Genomic DNA, 18,377 nt, shown 5'->3' on the forward strand with positions numbered 1-18,377 from the left:
GATGAATATTTTCGGGTTGCGCTCCGCGGTGACCCGGAAGTAACGGAGCGCGTTACTTTCTGGTTTCGCCGCATGCGCAGACGCGCAAAATGATGTCATGCGCAGAAGCGGCGAATCGCGACACGCGCAGACGCGGGTTGCGTTCGCTTTAGGATGCGAACGGGGCTCTGGAACAGACCCCGTTCGCATCCAGAGGTACCACTGTAATAATTTTTTATTTATACCCCACCCATCTGGCTGGGTTTCCCCAGCCACTTTGGGCGGCTGCCAACCAAATATTAAAAACACAATACAGCATTAAACTACTCTGGAACCTTTGCAACGCGCCCCCCCTCCAGTTCTTCTCTGTTCTTTAGATGTGCAGCAACTCTGGGGGGGGGGGGGTTTCCATTTCTGACCTCTGCCTTGCATCACAGAAGTGATCTCATGAGTCACCCTCTTGCAGAAGAGTGTAAAAGATTAACAGAAGAGAACTGGGCTTGCTAATAGCTTAATAGCAGACCCAGATCTCCCCAGATAGCATTCGCAGAAGATGTACCACATTGCAAAGGATCGGTCATTCCATCCTACTTGATTTACTCAGGGGGAAAGATCTCGTTGACTTTGGAGGAATTTATTTCCTAGCAAGTATGCTTAGAATTGGGACATGGGTGGCGCTGTGGGTTAAACCACAGAGCCTAGGACTTGCCGATCAGAAGGTTGCCGGTACGAATCCCTGCAACGGGGTGAGCTCCCGTTGCTTGGTCCCTGCTCCTGCCAACCTAGCAGTTCGAAAGCATGTCAAAGTAGATAAATAGGTACCGCTCCGGCGGGAAGGTAAACAGCGTTTCTGTGCGCTGCTCTGGTTTGCCAGAAGCGGCTTAGTCATGCTGGCCACATGACCCGGAAGCTGTACGCTGGCTCCCTCGGCCAATAAAGTGAGATGAGCACCACAACCCCAGAGTTGGCCATGGCTGGACCTAATGGTCAGGGGTCCCTTTACCTTTTTATGCTTAGAATTTCCGCCTTAACAGATTTGAAGAAAACATTGGGATTGCCAAAAGTCTTAAGAACAGTAGACATTTTATGTCCCCTGAAGGTTTTTTTAACAGCTCAGCCTCTGAGCAGCTGCAAAGATGAGGGTTCAAGTTGCAGGGAAAAGCAGCAAGCAGGAGGGAGGGAGAGTTATTCTTTTCTCCGAAAGATTTACAGTGACATTCTATAAATGTCTACTCAAAAGTATGTGTCATTAAACTCAGTGAGGCTTACTTCAGAGTAGACACTTGCAGAATTTCTCTGTAAATCCCTTGGTAAATTAAAAAGTTGTTTTGAGAGAACAGTAGTCCCAAAAAACTTTTTTAAAAAGCATTTACTATGTCAAATTTAAGGAATACATAATTATACACAAGCACTTCCATTTACTCTGGATTCTTCATGAAGGAGAGTGAACAAATTGCTCATTTAATTACCATATATTTTGCTCTATAAGACTCACTTTTTTCCTCCTAAAAAGTAAGGGGAAATGTATCTTATGGAGCGAATGCAGGCTGCGCAGATATCCCAGAAGCCAGAACAGCAAGAGGGATTGCTGCTTTCACTGCACAGCGATCCCTCTTGCTGTTCTGGCTTCTGAGATTCAGAATATTTTTTTCTTGTTTTCCTCCTCCAAAAACTAGGTGCGTCTTGTGGTCTGGTGCGTCTTATAGAGCAAAAAATACGGTGACTCCTCACAATTACGAGTGTCTAGTTGTAGATGATAGTTTCATAGAGCAAAGGTTTACAACCATCTCTGATAAACTAAGATAACAGGTTATTTTGAGTAAACTGATTACTGGAAAATAAAACACATTCTAAAGCCCTAAGAGAAAGGTCACAAAACTTTCTTTAGTAGGTTATCTATTTGAAATCGGAAGGTCTGGTCATATTTTCCCAGCATCGTTGAGATATAAACTTGTCTTGTCTTGCTCTCCAGTATTTGAAAGATGAGGACGATGACCTCGTGTCCCCACCTAACACAGAAGGAAACCAATGGTTTAACTTCCTCCAAAATAGCAACCATCTCAAAGGTACTTCATTCTCTTATTACCTGATGAGCTGAAGATGATGAGGCTGCAAGCATTCAAGTACAGTTGTTTAATATGGCACAGTATAGATTTAGCAATTTGTGTTGTTCTTAGCAAGTGTGTTTGTTCAAAAGGGGAAGGCAGTTGAGGTGGAGCTGCCAAACTTAAATCACCCAGTCCTTCCATTTAAACATTTCATCCAGTCTCTGTAATATAATCTTAGGTTGCTTTTTCACTAATAACTGATTTCTTTAGATGAAATTGTGACATTTGAATGCGAATTTCATTTCCACCAGTTGGATGTATCTAGCACAGACACAACCCTAAGAAGTATGCTGTACCAAAATATTTTCCTTTCAGAACCCAGTTTTTGACATCCTGTTTTCACAGTGAGCACTCAGGGCTGATTTCCCTAAGAATGGATCGGTTTGATCTTCTTGCAGTCCATGGGACTCTCAAGAGTCTCCTCCAGCACCATAATTCAAAAGCATCAATTATTCGGCGATCAGCCTTCTTTATGGTCCAGCTCTCACTTCCATACATCACTCCTGGGAAAACCATAGCTTTAACTATACAGACCTTTGTTGGCAATGTTTGCCTTAATAGGAGTGAATTGGGGAAACAGCGTTTCTGTTCACAGGTCCATCTAACTTCATCCAAGCGTAATTAATTGGCCTCTTTATTTCCAGAAAGCCCGTTGCTGTTTCCATACTACCCTCAGAAGTCCTTGCATTTTGTCAAAAGGCGGATGGAGGGAATTATCGACCAGTGCCTACAAAAGCCGGCTGTAAGTATTTGGTCGTTGGTCGGGTTTGAGTTTCGGCAAGCAACGCCGTTCTCTTCTGTTTTTAAAAGCAGGTTGCAAGAATGAAGTTGCCCTCTGCGGAATCCAGCCGTTGGCCAAAATGCCAAAGTTGCAGGCGGTGGCCTGTTTCCTGCTAACTAGACTCGCTGGGGTTCAAACTCCCAGATTTGTAGCATTAATAGATTCCCTCCCTCTAAAAATAAAAAGCAGTATAGAAATGAAATTATTATTATTGATAATAACATTCTGCATTTTGAGTGAGAGAGTGTGAGGTCTCTTCTTCATGGCCCAGAATTATAGAGCAATAATGTTAAGTCCTCCACAGATTATGGCTTAATGGTTTTAACTTGGGTGGGTGTTGGTTATTTGGAGTGGGGTGGTTTTAAATTGTTATTAATTGTTATATGTCATTTTGTATTTGTTTTTTTTTCATAAGGCTGATTAATATTCTACATCCATTTAAATGTGCTTATGGGAGGGGGTTTATTGTTTTGTTGCTTCTGTTTTGACTGTTTACTTGTGTTTTTACCTAATATTTTTTTCCTGCAAACCGTCCTGTGATCTTGTGATGAAGGGTGGCAAATAATAATAATATGCACAGGACTGTTGCCAGCATTTAGGCAAACAGCAGCTGCGACTGCATCTGCCCAGGCTGGATCTGGCCTTAAGATTTCCATTCTTTTTATGCATGCGAAAGAAGGACGAGATTCAGATAGCAAAACCACTAGAATTCACAGCATTGCATAAACTTGAAACCTCCTTTCTTGTTGTTGTTACCTAGATTGTGTCCTGTGGGCAGTCAGCTTCCGCTGTGTTTGTTTTGAATGCTAGAATAATAATCTCACAGGGCTTAAAACATACATGGGTTCTATCTACTGTTGCATTCACAGTCCTGGGCCAAATTTGCTCTTTCCGTGTCGGTGGGTGTGTTGCTGCGACTAATGTATTTTTCGCTCTATAGGATGCACCGGACCATAGGAGGGGGAGAACAGAGGGAAAAAATTCTCCCCCCCCCCCCTCTGCTCAGCAACCCTTCAGCGAAGCGGCAGGAGAAGCGGCACCCCTTCCATTTTTCCTCCCGCTTTGCTGAAGGGGCGCTGCGCAGAGGGAAAACTGTGCAGCGCCTCTCCAGCGAAGCGAAGCCTGGAGAGCAAGAGGGATTGGTGTGTACCGACCCCTCTCGCTCTCCAGGCTTCAGGCAGCTATCCGCAAGCCTTTGGAGCACAGCCGGAACTCCTGCTGTGCTCCGAAGGCTTGCGGATAGCTGCCTGAAGCCCCCAGAGCGCAGTGGGAGTTCCCTGCGCTCCGGGGGCTTCAGCTGGCTTCAGCAAAAGCAACGCGAAGCCTCTGGAACGCGGGGGGAGCTCTCCCTCTGCGCTTTGGAGGCTTCGCGTTGCTATCGCTGAAGCCAAGGAGCCTGCATTCGCTCCATAGGACATACATACATTTCCCCTTCATTTTTGGAGGGGAAAAAGTGCGTCCTATAGAGCGAAAAATACGGTGATTTCTCCCAACTGCTTTAATGCTTTTCGTCCTTCTCTCTAGGATGTGGTTGGAAAATCCGTGCACGAGGCGTTTTGTATGCCTTTGTACAAAGCACCCAAAAGGTAAGGCTTTTGCAATAAGGAATAGCTTTTCCCCAGTTTGACTTAGAACAAAATGTTGGAAGTGCTGGAGTATTGCTTCTGAGTTTACCAGCCACGTTGTCTTCCAGGATTCTCCATTCTCTCTTTCCCATTGTTTCCTCCCTTCAGTAAGTCACCATTCTGTACCCACTGAGCATGCTCAGTCTTCATGGGACTATTTGTGGGTTTGGTAGTCAAGTGTGCCAGTGTGGTGTAGTGGTTAAGAGTGGTGGACTCGTAATCTGGGGAACCGGGTTCGCGTCTCCGCTCCTCCACATGCAGCTGCTGGGTGACCTTGGGCCAGTCACACTTCTCTGAAGTCTCTCAGCCTCACTCACCTCATAGAGTGTTTGTTGTGGGGGAGGAAGGGAAAGGAGAATGTTAGCCGCTTTGAGGCTCCTTCGGGTAGTGATAAAGCGGGATATCAAATCCAAACTATTATTATTATTATTATTATTATTATTATTATTATTATTCAATATTTTTCTGAAGTTTTTAAAATTGTTTTTGGTATTACAACAACAACACTATTATTATTGTTATTGTTATTGTTATTGTTATTGTTATTGTTATTGTTATTGTTATTGTTATTGTTATTGTTATTGTTATTATCATTATCTATTCCCCGCCCATCTGGCTGGGTTTCCCCAGCCACTCTGGGTGGCTTCCAACAAAACACTAAAATACAATAACCTATTAAACATTAAAAGCTTCCCTAAACAGGGCTGTCTTCAGATGTCTTCTAAACGTCAGATAGTTGTTTATCTCCTTGACATCTGATGGGAGGGCGTTCCACAGAGCGGGTGCCACTACCGAGAAGGCCCTCTGCCTGGTTCCCTGTAACTTGGCTTCTCGCAATGAGGGAACCGCCAGAAGGCCCTCGCCGCTGGACCTCAGTGTCCGGGCAGAACGATGGGGGTGGAGACGCTCCTTCAGGTATACTGGACCGAGGCTGTTTAGGGCTTTAAAGGTCCACACCAACACTTTGAATTGTGTTGACCTTGTGTTGGCCTAATACCTCCCTCTTGCCCATGCTGCTCACATGAGGACGTACTCTGAGAATGAATCTGCTATTTGCATATAGGATTTGCATATCATGCTTATGTAAAATACGTTTTTAATGTTGTACACTGCCCTCGGAATTAAATAATAAATATTCTTCTTTCTTTTCCACTTTAGTGAGGATCCAACATCTCAGCTCTTCAAGTTGCCCTTTTTGTGAGCATGTAACTATTTTTCTACATTCAAGTCACCAAGTGTTACGGTTTATTTTTTACTTACGGGTATTCAAATTATCATTGCAGGTGGAATGATAAATCATCCAATTTGCATTACGTTTTGTTCACGATGTTAGAAAGCTCCATATCTAAAATATACATATTGAAGAGGCATACAGACACTTCCAGGTATGATGTATTTTAAGCTTTCCGTTGGATTTGTTTTAATTTTAATTTTTTGTTTACATCTAGATGTAGTTCTGCAAAGCCACTTTCATTGCATGGCACAGGCCTAGATAACAGTTTCATTGATTTAGCTGTGCATTTTCACATATCATGTAATGTCTGCATAAAATACCAAGGATTTGGTTCATATGGTAACTTTTTCCACCCTTAGGTCTGCTGATAATGGGCTACTTGCTGTTGATTTTGGAAATTTTCTAAACATCAGTATTAATGAAAATTCAGGAACGAGGTTGGTATATCTAAAAATGCCTAACTTTCAAAAGCTAGCCAGATAGTAATTTCACCAAATTATACAGTGGTACCTTGGTTCTCAAACTTAATCTCTTCCGGAAAACCAAAACATTCCAAAACCAAAACATTCCAAAACCAAGGTGCGCTTTCCCATAGAAAGTAATGCAAAACGAATTAATCCGTTCCAGACTTTTAAAAACAACCCCTAAAACAGCAATTTAACGTGAATTTTACTATCTAACGAGACCATTGATCCATAAAATGGAAGCAATAATCAATGTACTGTACTATAAAATAAATAAGACAGTATTGTAGATGATAAAAATGAAAATTTAATTTTTTTTCTTCCCTGCACTGATGATAGTCATTGTTTCGATAGGGGGCTTTTATCCATTTCTGCAGTCACACAGTCAATCAGTAGCTGAACTGGGTTCCACACAGTCACAAAAACAAATTAACCCCCAAAGCCTCAAAAACAAGAATGCAAAATAAATAGCAAAACCCCCAAACTTTATCCATTCCGGAAGTCCGTTTGACTTCCGAAATGTTTGAAAACCAAGGCGCAGCTTCTGTTTGGTGCAGGCGCCCCAGAAACAATTGCTGGCAACCGCATCGGACGTTCGGCTTCCAAAAATCGTTCGGAAACCGGAATACTTCCGGGTTTTCGGAGTTTGAGAACCAAAGCGTTTGAGAACCAAGGCGTTTGAGAACCAAGGCGTTTGAGAACCAAGGCGTTTGAGAACCAAGGTGTTTGAGAACCAAGTTGCCACTGTAACTTGATTAAGCATAGGAAGCCCCTTGATTCTAGAAAAGAAGGATGGCAAGATTTTAGGGAATGATCAATGTTTTGTTCTGAGCTGCTTGCAAACGTTTGTTCTGATGTAGGTCACATTGACCATTGGCCATAGTTAGTCATAAGCAGTCACTTAGCATAAATAGGCGAACCACACATGCTTTGCTCATCTTCCCTAGCACTGGGAAGAAACAAACCACAATCCTTGGCTTAATGTTACCTAAATTGTGTCACGCAAAACACAAGAATCATTGAATCCTGGAACTGTAGAGTTGAAAGGAACCTGGAGGGTGATCTAGTCCAAATTTCTTCAATGCAAGAATCTTTTGCCCAACATGGAATTCGAACCCACAACCGTGAGATTAAGAGGCTCCTGCTGTACCTCCTGAACTATCCCGCTTCTCCCCTTGGCTACAGAAAGTGGGTTGTTGGAACCGAAACAAACCAAAGTCTCTGGCTTGTGGTGGCTGGAGATCTTGATTCTATAGCAAAATATCCAGTAAAACAGCAGGAGGGCTTTGCAGTATTGTAATAATAATAATAATAGTTTTTATTTATACCCCGCCCTCCCCAGCCAAGGCCGGGCTCAGGGCGGCTAACAAGCAATAATAAAAACAAGTTTAATGATTACAACTTAAAAACAAAATTAAAATACAACATTAAAATACTGAAACATTAAAATATTAAAATGTAGCCTCATTGCAGGAGGAGAAAGGAAAAGAAAAAAGAAAGAGGGGGAGGGAATCAAATTGGCTCCAAGCCAAAGGCCTGGTGGAACAACTCTGTCTTACAGGCCCTGTGGAAAGAAATCAGATCCTGCAGGGCCCTGGTCTCATGAGACAGAGCGTTCCACCAGGTTGGAGCCAGTGTTGAGAAGGCCCTGGCTCTGGTTGAAGCCAATCTAACTTCCTTAGGGCCCGGGACCACTAGGGTGTTGCTATTTATGGACCTTGAGGCTCTCCATGGGTGGTCCCGTAGGTACAAGGGTCCTAGGCCGTGAAGGGCTTTAAAGGTCAAATCCAGCACCTTAAATCTGACCCTGAACTCCACCGGGAGCCTGTCCAGCTTGAAAAGCACTGGGTGAATATGCTCCCATGGCAGAGACCCCGTGAAGAGCCTCGCTGCAGCATTCTGCACCCGCTGGAGTTTCTGGGACAGCTTCAAGGGCAGCCCCGCGTAGAGCGAATTACAGTAGTCAAGCCTGGAGGTGACCGTCGCATGGATCACTGTGGCCAGGTAGGGGCGGGAAAGGTAAGGGACCAACTATTGTAGCAAAATACATTTCTGCACTGAATGGTTTTCTTGGTGTGCGTCACTTCCTTGGCCACAACTAGAATGCTTTTGCCTTATCTGGCTTATAGTTGTTACAGTTGCCTCGATGCTCATTTCTACGACGACGAAACGATCACAGTAATCCTTGCGGAGAATTCACAGCAAGAGGGAAAGGAGAGGATTTTGGCCCAGTTGCCGTTATCATCCGTATATACCGAGGAAAACCAGGGTTTGGAATTCAGCTGGAATTCTGCTCAAAGGTACGGATTGGACTTCCAGATTTTATCTTAATCCTTTTGTTCCGTTTCCTGTGCCTCTTTTTCTTTTGGTAGTCAAGCGTTAAGAAGGATGCAGGCTATTAGAAACTGCTGAACTGAGACTGCGCATTCCCAAGTACAGTGGTACCTCGGGTTAAGTACTTAATTCGTTCCAGAGGTCCGTTCTTAACCTGAAACTGTTCTTAACCTGAAGCACCACTTTAGTTAATAGGGCCTCCTGCTGCCGCTGCGCCGCCGCTGCGCGATTTCTGTTCTTATCCTGAAGCAAAGTTCTTAACCTGAAGCACTGTTTCTGGGTTAGCGGAGTGTGTAACCTGAAGCATATGTAACCCGAGGTACCACTGTAAGTGGCAAAATGTTGTTCCTCTTAGGTCAAGCATGACTCTAACTTTCCTAAATGCCCTCGTAGGTAGTTCTTTGAGCAGCTTCCTTGTACATACCGTATTTTTCTCTGTATAAGACGCCCTCATGTATAAGACAACCCCTATTTTTAGGGACTCTGATTTAAGAAAATAGGGGGGAGATTGCCCCGTGCATAAGACGACCCTTAATTTTCCACATTATTTTAATGTTAAAAAACCTAGTCTTATACAGTGGTACCTCGGGTTAAGTACTTAATTCGTTCCAGAGGTCCGTTCTTAACCTGAAACTCTTCTTAACCTGAAGCACCACTTTAGCTAATGGGGCCTCCTGCTGCCGCCGCGCTGGCAGAGCACGATTTCTGTTCTCATCCTGAAGCAAAGTTCTTAACCCGAGGTACTATTTCTGGGTTAGCGGAGTCTGTAACCTGAAGTGTATGTAACCTGAAGCGTATGTAACCCGAGGTACCACTGTACACGGAAAAGTATGGTAACTTGCACTATTGGGGCAGTATCCAAGTAACTCATTCTGTTGGTGCAAGGATTTTCATTAGCGCAACAGAACTTTCTCCCCATGTACCCTCTATTCTGGGTTCCCCCACCCCCAGCACTCTGGAGCAGATTTGGGGAGGTTGTGAGACACACATGGGGAGAAGGGGAAAGATTTCTGTTGCATAAGCGGAAATTCTTGTGTTGATGGAATGTGTTAGTTAGATGGCGGCCCCATTGTCTCAGGTAGACTATTTTGCGAAACGTGAGATTTAGTGCTGAAAATAAAGCTGGTGATGTGTGCATGCATTATTCTGCAACATTTCCACTCTCCTGCCAGCAGCGTTGAGAGATTTGGCAACTGTGTAAGAATTAGCTGAGCATTGATGAGAACGTAAAATATGTACCGGCCTAACTTACCCGGTCATTGTAAAAAGATAACTGACGTTCATTTCACTTTGAATATTCTAAGCACTGTATAAATGATAACTGCTGTTACATTAAGCTGCCCTGTTTGAACTCTGGGCCTATTTCTCATCCATTAGTATATCGTTGCCCCTTACATTTTATTTTCCGCTTCTTTCAAAGGCATGCAGTGAAATCAGGGTCTTAAGAGGTGGTTTGGGCAAAAATGGCAGAGGAGGAAATTCAGTGACAAAGATGTACCGTATTTTTCGCTCTATAAGACTCACTTTTCCCCTCCTAAAAAATAAGGGAAAATGTGTGTGTCTTATGGAGCGAATGCAGGTGGGAGGCTCTGCTCAGCGCTCCCTCTTGGGGGAGCCTTAGCCGCGCGATGCCCCTCCCGGGCAGGGGAGCCTTCATCCCGCTGCCCGGGAGAGGCTTCGCGCGGCTATCCCATAAGCCAGGACAGCAAGCGGTATCGCTGCGCAGCAATCCTTCTTGCTTTCCTGGCTTCTGGGTTTCAGAATTGTTTTTTCCTTGTTTTCCTCTTCCAAAAACTAGGTGCGTCTTATGGTCTGGTGCGTCTTATAGGGCGAAAAATATGGTATGTGATGAAATCTAGGTCATACACTAAAGCAGGCATCCCCAACCTTCGACTCTCCAGATGTTTTGGACTACAATTCCCATCATCCCTTACCACTGGTCCTGTTAGCTAGGGATCATGGGAGTTGTAGGCCAAAACATCTGGAGGGCTGCAGGTTGGAGGGGTGCTTGGAGTGAAGTTTCAAATTTCCATTTGGAGTTAAAAAGGAATTTGTAGTAGCATCTTTCTTCTCTGGTCTTAACTAGATTGGATATGCAATGTGAGGACATTCCTACACAGTCTGTCACCATCGAGGGTCAGTGGAGGGTGTTGGAGAACATGAAAGCCCAGTATGTTGCTGTAAATGGCATCCGAAAAGTTTCCTGCGTGGTGAGTATCCCATGGATAGATTTTGCATTTGACCCGTTGACACCACTGTGTTGACTGGGAGTCGTTCTCAAGTCATTTTGTATAGGACTGCAGGCCTTGTTTTTCTGGGGTCATGAGTGAAGATATTGGACCGACTCCCTCAGCAATGAAGAGCATTAACCTATATAGTAAAAATAGTTCAGTTATCATCTCTATTGGTACAGGAACAGTATTCTGCTGCAGTGAAGATATGGGGAACAAAACTTCTTGGCTATTGCTCTGCAAATGCTTTTTATGTAGGTTGAAGTAATGTATTGTATTTCTTTGATTCTGAAGTTTTATGATCATTGTACCACATTTTTTAATCAGAAATTGTTATAGTTTTCACAACACAATAAAATTATATCTAGAACAAATGAAATGAAAAGGAAGAAAGAGAAACGACAAAAGAAAAGAGGAAGGCAGAGGAAGGAAGAAAAGAGAGGAGAAATAGACAGTAGATATAAACACATAATTATATACAGTGGTACCTCAGTTTTCAAGCGTCTCTGAAGCCAAATGTTTCGGATTTTGAACGCCGAAAACACAGAAGTAATTGCTTTCGTTTTCAAATGCTTTTCAGAAGTCGAACAGTTTCCCCCCCCCAATTTTCCCCACTGAAATTGCAGACTGCCCTTTGCACCTCGGTTTTCAAACGGTCTTCTGGAACAGTTTGAAAACCGAGGTACCACTGTATATATATCCCTCTATTCTAATTCTACCCTAATCTCCATATGCAAAGAAGTGAGTCTTCCCAGCTCCTACCTGGGAAGTTTTCCTCAGTCTCACAGCCTCAGAAAAACCCACTCTTGCCTGCCTCCCTCACAGACCCCTCCCTTCTGACCGCCACTTATCTGTATGTAACTTATTTTATGTAAATTACATTAATAGTGCAATATCAGAAAATAACAATCATAAAAAACAAAGAAAGAAAAAAGAAAAAACAGATTAAAAGATAAAAGAAACTTTCACTTCCCTGTCTGTCAATCATTTGTATATCAATTATTCAAAATATTTAACATACTTTCTTTCCTAGCCTTTTTTGGCACAAGTTAAAACAGCAAAATCATACAAAGTCATCCAAATAAATTGATAATCCAAACACATACAATATATAATCATATACGATATACAATAGATAATCATATACAATATACATATAATATAAAACATATACATATAATAGATAAACATATACAATAGATAATCACCAATGAATAAATCAGGCAACTTTAGATTTAGCTTTAAAGATCTCGGCTAAATAATAATAATAATAATAATAATAATAATAATTTATACCCCGCCCATCTGGCTGGGCTTCCCAAGCCACTCTGGGCGGCTTCCAACTAAATATTAAAATACAGTAATGCATCAAACATTAAAAGCTTCCCTAAAGAGGGCTGCCTTCAGATGTCTTCTAAAAGTCTGGTAGTTGTCCTCTTTGACATCTGGTGGGAGGGCGTTCCACAGGGCGGGTGCCACTACTGAGAAGGCCCTCTGCCTGGTTCCCTGTAGCTTTGCTTCTGGCAGCGAGGGAACTGCCAGAAGGCCCTCGGCGCTGGACCCTCAGTGACCGGGCTGAACAATGGGGGTGTAGACACTCCTTCAGGTATACTGTGTTGAGGCCGTTTAGGGCTTTAAAGGTCAGCACCAACACTTTAAAACCCCGAAACAATATTGTACTATATGTTGTACTACGTTTTGAACGTTTATATTTTTGTCGCTGCCTTGGATGGGCTTGGCCCATAAAGGCAGCTATCGGAGCAGTAAAATAAGACCTATCTTTAAAATGTTCCCTTAGCTAAGTTCGAACCTCCGGCACATCCGAGTGTTTGAAATGGACGTCGAAGATGATGGAGAGGCGGAGGAGGAAGAAGAGGAAGAAATGGTCCCTCAGGCAAGCGCGGGCGAAGAGGAGCCCCGCCCGTCTACGAGCAACCAGGAAGAGAGTCTCCTTGCTGGCTCTGCTGAATTAGCAGATGAAACAGGAGAACAGGAATCGAGTCTCAATGCGTGAGACAAAACTCCCGGTTCATTAGCTGCAGGTGGGCAAAACTCTGGCCATAAACTATTCTTAGGGGAATTAGCTTGTACAGGAGCTGCATGCTGGTGCTTGTGTCTTAAGCCTAATTTCGCTCTTCCCTTCCGGGAGCAGGGAAATAAACAACCGAGTGGCTGGAGTAGCACCCCCGATTATGGTTCGTTTAGGAGGAAACAAACCATAAGCACCAGTAGGGATGCAACACGAAACCACTTCTCCACTCCAGGAAGAGGAAAAGGGAGCTGGGAGGGCTTGAGATGAAGGCAGATCTCATGCACAAACTCAGTTCCCTAACCTATTTGATGGCCAGTGTTTCTGTCCAGGCTCTTATGTGTTGCGTGGCGCGTTCCCGCCTCCCCCCTAAGAAATAAAGACACGAGACACAAGAATTTGAGTTAATGGGTCAAATTAGGCCACAACTTTATTGATTACAGGAATTGAGCGGTATTGGCTTAGGCATTGGTCCTAACAACTAACCGGCTTCAGCCTGCATGCTTGAAGACTGGTGAGGGTTAATCACCAGTGGGAGGAGTCCTGCTGAGGCACGTCAACTAGGACTTCCCCTGGGGTCACCGCTTGGGGGCGTGCCTTGGGCCCACACCTCCATAGGCTTAGGACAAGGCCACGCCCCCGGGATCCTTTACCGGACTACCCTTTGCTTTGGGGGAAGGTGATAGCGCTCCTTCCGCCCCTTCATCTGCATAACAATACAACAGTACCCCCACCAATGCCTAACCGCCAATGCCGTGGAGTTGTGACGGTTTGCTACGAGGTAGGCGAAAACCAAGTGGCTGGTGCCAATCTGCCAGTTGGGAAAATTCCTACCAGGCCCCTTGACGGCGACCAACCGAAGTCCACAGCAACGTCAGAGAGCCTAGCCTAACGGGTGGGAGGGAAGGGAAAACCAGGTCAGCTGCGGCACGGGAAAGAGGGAGTCCCTCGGCCGCGCCAGACCTAAGTAAGGCGAGGCCACGCCCCCCGGGCCAGCCGATTGGCTGGCTCGGGGTATGACGCGTCCGAGGATTCCCTGGTATTGTGGGGGCTGAAGCCAGCCTTTGCAAGTGTGAGAAGGGGTGTGAAGCCCGCAACCCCACCTCCTCCCTAGCTCGGAAGTGGCTTTGTAGAGAAAAAGGAGGAATATGGCTTTACTCTCCCAGATTAGTTTATAAAAGGCTTTTGTGGGTATGGAGGCATCCCTGACTCTTCCTTTCTTTCCCCAGTGCTGCTTCTTGCTTCTGAGTTCCCTGAATAAGTACAGCGCTGGAAGAAAACACTCCCAACTGCAGCCAGTTCATCCTGCAAACACATATCTGCCCTTTAAACTTAAGACAGTGTTGTGGTTCCAACGCTTCCCTTCCAGTCCCACTGCAACATGAGAAATGGGCTTTAAACGTGGCGTTTTCCATCTGTATTTGTAATGGATGGTAAATTAAACAGTGATATTTTTTCTGCAGTGACGGTGTTGCGGTTTGTGCTTTCGATTCCACGTTTTACTAATTTGTAGTTTAGGTCCGTGGTTCCCAGCACACGCCCCACAGCAAGGCCATTTTATTTTTTAGGGAGGCAATTGGAAGCTTGTTTAGACCAAGGTAATGGCCTTTTAGGCTCCCTCCACGTGAATAGGAGTTCACTGTTTGAATAATAAGAATTACAGTGATACCTCGGGTTACATACAGGTTACAGGCTAACCCTGAAATATTACCTCGGGTTAAGAACTTTGCTTCAGGATAAGAACAGAAATCAGGCTCCGGCAGCGCGGCAGCAGTGGGAGGCCCCATGAGTGAAAGTGGTGTTTCAGGTTAAGAACAGTTTCAGGTTAAGAACAGACCTCCAGAACGCATTAAGTTCTTAACCCGAGGTACCACTGTATATGTCATGGGGGGGGGGGTATCAGGATTTTAGAGATACTTAGTTGGGCATGCCCAAAAGTTGGGAACCACTGGTCTAGGAGTTTTCTAAAATTTATAGTCTAAGGTGGGTGGTTTTTTAAAAAAGCTTTCAAATGTGAAACAAAAATCTATAAAACAATGAAATGTTTGCCTGTTGCTCAGAAGTCAACTCCTTGCCCCCAAAAGTGTTTTACTGTTATTTTAGGATGTACCACATGTACATTAAGCAGAACCAGTCTTCTGCAAAAGCAGAGAAATTTTAGCAGTATTTTCTAAAACATCATCCAGAACTTTGATTTACTGGACCTTCTGCTATTGGTGCTCTCCCCCCAGGGTCTGCAGAGAAAGTGGTCATGTTACATTATGATTTAATATATAATGGCAACAACAACAACAACAACAACAACAACAAATTTATTATTTATACCCCACTCATCTGGCTGGGTTTCCACTCTGGGCGGCTTCCAGCAAAATATTAAAATACAATAATGTAAATAAATACATATTCTGCACTGGAGATCAATAGTAATAACCCAGACCATTGCCTTTATTTTATATATATATATATTATATATATATATATATATATATATATGCAGGTTTTGGTGTCTTCGGGTGTCTTCCCGTGTAAGAGTTGGGGTGTCTAGGCGACGTTTCGACGAGGTCTCACTCGTCATCTTCAGGCTGGTGCTTACGGCTTCTTGTTACTGGAACAGAGCAGGATCTCAGTGTTTGAGTTCCTATAAATACTGTTGAGGGGGTGTGGTGTATTCTGGGCAGAGAGGAAGTTCCCAGGATAGTGTGACTTTTCTTCTTTTGTTCCTTAATTACTTGAGGAAGTAATTAAGAAAAGAAGAAAAGTCACACTATCCTGGGAACTTCCTCTCTGCCCAGAATACACCACACCCCCTCAACAGTATTTATAGGAACTCAAACACTGAGATCCTGCTCTGTTCCAGTAACAAGAAGCCGTAAGCACCAGCCTGAAGATGACGAGTGAGACCTCGTCGAAACGTCGCCTAGACACCCCAACTCTTACACGGGAAGACACCCGAAGACACCAAAACCTGCATTCCTGTACCCGTGAAAATCTACGAAAGCATATATATATATATATATATATGCAGGTTTTGGTGTCCTCGGGTGTCTTCCCGTGTAAAAGTTGGGGTGTCTAGGCGACGTTTCGACGAGGTCTCACTCGTCATCTTCAGGCTGGTGCTTTCGGCTTCTTGTTACCTGAACAGAGCAGGATCTCAGTGTTTGAGTTCCTATAAATACTGTTGAGGGGGTGTGGTGTATAGCCTCCAATGTTCTGGGCAGAGAGGAAGTTCCCAGGCTAGTGTGCCTTTTCTTCTTTTGTTCCTTAATTACTTGAGGGATATCTTGAGTGATTTCTTGGGTGATATTCTGAGTACCACTTAGGTGGGTCATTAGGTGTGGATTAGTTGCTAAAGCCTTCGTGTCTTGACATCTTGAGCTTTGTGAAGAGTTTTTCTGAGAAGATGGCTGTAATGCACTTAGTTGTGCTCTGGCTTGGCTTCGTGTATAGGGGCGAGCTGTGGTTTTGTGTCCTGTGTCAGCCAGATCTGTGTAGGGATTGCAGGGGGGTGCAGCATCCGGAGGTGCCACCATGGTTTGGCTACTGGATGGTGTCTGTAATTTATCTGTGGAGAGGGTCTGGGTTTGGGTCTGGTGTGGTTGATTGGTGATGGCGTTCTGTGTGCCTCTGGATCTGGTGTCGGTTTTTGTGGGGAGGGCTAATTTCCAGATGTCTGGCAGGCGGGATGTGTCGTCACGCTTGTTCATGTTGTGAGGGTGTTTCCCCCGAATACATCCTGGACCTGACCAACCACTGCCTAACCAACACGTACTTCATCCACAATGGACAAAGATACAAACAGATAGAAGGAGCACCTATGGGATCACCCCTCTCACCGGTCATCGCAAACCTGTACATGGAACACTTTGAAACCAATGCTTTAGACAAGTCAGAACACAAACCCAAACTGTGGCTCAGATATGTTGACGACACCTTTGTAATTTGGCCACACGGGAAGGAAAAACTAGATAGCTTCCTCACACATCTCAACAGCCTACACCCCAAAATACAATTCACTATGGAAATAGAAGCCAACAACCAACTTCCCTTCCTTGACGTCCTAATCTACAAAAAACCTGATGGCTCCCTAGGACACACTATCTACCGGAAAAAAACACACACCAACCGCTACTTACATGCACAATCACACCACCACCCAGCACAAATAAACTCCGTAGCCAAGACTCTCATCTCCAGAACCAAACGCCTGGCTGACAAAGACCACTTGACAACTGAGTTACAGAATCTCTCAAATGTGTTAATCGCCAATGGATACCAGCAAAACAGGGTTACGAAGCTAATCCAAAAAGAAACACCCCCCAAAAACCAAGACACAGAAGAAAACAATGGCATGGCCCTCCTTCCTTATATCAAGGGCACTACAGATAAAATTAGCAAAATCCTCCATAAACACAATATCAAAACAGCCTTTTGCACCAACCAAAAAATAGCCAATATCCTCAGAAACCCCAAGGATAAAATCCAGTTGGAAAACCAAGGGGTCTATGAAATACCCTGCAAAGTCTGCCCAGCCACGTACATTGGACAAACAAACAGACGAATAAATGCACGTATCGCAGAACACAAGAATGCCGTCAAAAAAGAAGAAAAAACTTCCTCTCTTTTCCAACACATGAAAGAAACAGGACACGAAATTAATTTTGCAGATTCCAAATTGCTCTTTAACATGGAACATCACCACAAGAGAATAATCATGGAAGCCATCGAGATAGAGAAACACCCTCACAACATGAACAAGCGTGACGACACATCCCGCCTGCCAGACATCTGGAAATTAGCCCTCCCCACAAAAACCGACACCAGATCCAGAGGCACACAGAACGCCATCACCAATCAACCACACCAGACCCAAACCCAGACCCTCTCCACAGATAAATTACAGACACCATCCAGTAGCCAAACCATGGTGGCACCTCCGGATGCTGCACCCCCCTGCAATCCCTACACAGATCTGGCTGACACAGGACACAAAACCACAGCTCGCCCCTATACACGAAGCCAAGCCAGAGCACAACTAAGTGCATTACAGCCATCTTCTCAGAAAAACTCTTCACAAAGCTCAAGATGTCAAGACACGAAGGCTTTAGCAACTAATCCACACCTAATGACCCACCTAAGTGGTACTCAGAATATCACCCAAGAAATCACTCAAGATATCCCTCAAGTAATTAAGGAACAAAAGAAGAAAAGGCACACTAGCCTGGGAACTTCCTCTCTGCCCAGAACATTGGAGGCTATACACCACACCCCCTCAACAGTATTTATAGGAACTCAAACACTGAGATCCTGCTCTGTTCCAGTAACAAGAAGCCGAAAGCACCAGCCTGAAGATGACGAGTGAGACCTCGTCGAAACGTCGCCTAGACACCCCAACTTTTACACGGGAAGACACCCGAGGACACCAAAACCTGCATATATATATATATATATATATATATATATATATATACACAGTGGTACCTCGGGTTACATACGCTTCAGGTTACAGATGCTTCAGGTTACACACTCCACTAAGCCAGAAATAGTACCTCAGGTTAAGAACTTTGCTTCAGGATGAGAACAGAAATTGTGCTC

At 44.3% G+C, this 18,377-nt stretch overlaps 1 protein-coding gene across 1 annotated transcript in view; it reads left to right on the forward strand.

The window, feature by feature from the left end:
* The window catches only part of ANAPC4 (anaphase promoting complex subunit 4), a 36,002-nt gene extending 21,755 nt beyond the window's left edge, over positions 1–14,247 (forward strand). Inside the window, exons 21-30 of the mRNA XM_083460468.1 lie at positions 1,952–2,045; positions 2,732–2,829; positions 4,393–4,454; positions 5,652–5,690; positions 5,777–5,878; positions 6,087–6,164; positions 8,321–8,491; positions 10,612–10,735; positions 12,555–12,798; positions 14,015–14,247. Of these exons, the coding sequence (XP_083316594.1) occupies positions 1,952–2,045; positions 2,732–2,829; positions 4,393–4,454; positions 5,652–5,690; positions 5,777–5,878; positions 6,087–6,164; positions 8,321–8,491; positions 10,612–10,735; positions 12,555–12,770 (984 nt within the window). The 3' untranslated portion in view covers positions 12,771–12,798; positions 14,015–14,247. The remainder of the gene's footprint in view (positions 1–1,951; positions 2,046–2,731; positions 2,830–4,392; positions 4,455–5,651; positions 5,691–5,776; positions 5,879–6,086; positions 6,165–8,320; positions 8,492–10,611; positions 10,736–12,554; positions 12,799–14,014) is intronic.
* Positions 14,248–18,377: the final 4,130 nt, after the last annotated feature.

The sequence above is a fragment of the Podarcis liolepis genome (assembly GCF_965112155.1).
Source record: "Podarcis liolepis genome assembly, chromosome: 9".
Classification (NCBI taxonomy): Eukaryota; Metazoa; Chordata; class Lepidosauria; order Squamata; family Lacertidae; genus Podarcis; species Podarcis liolepis.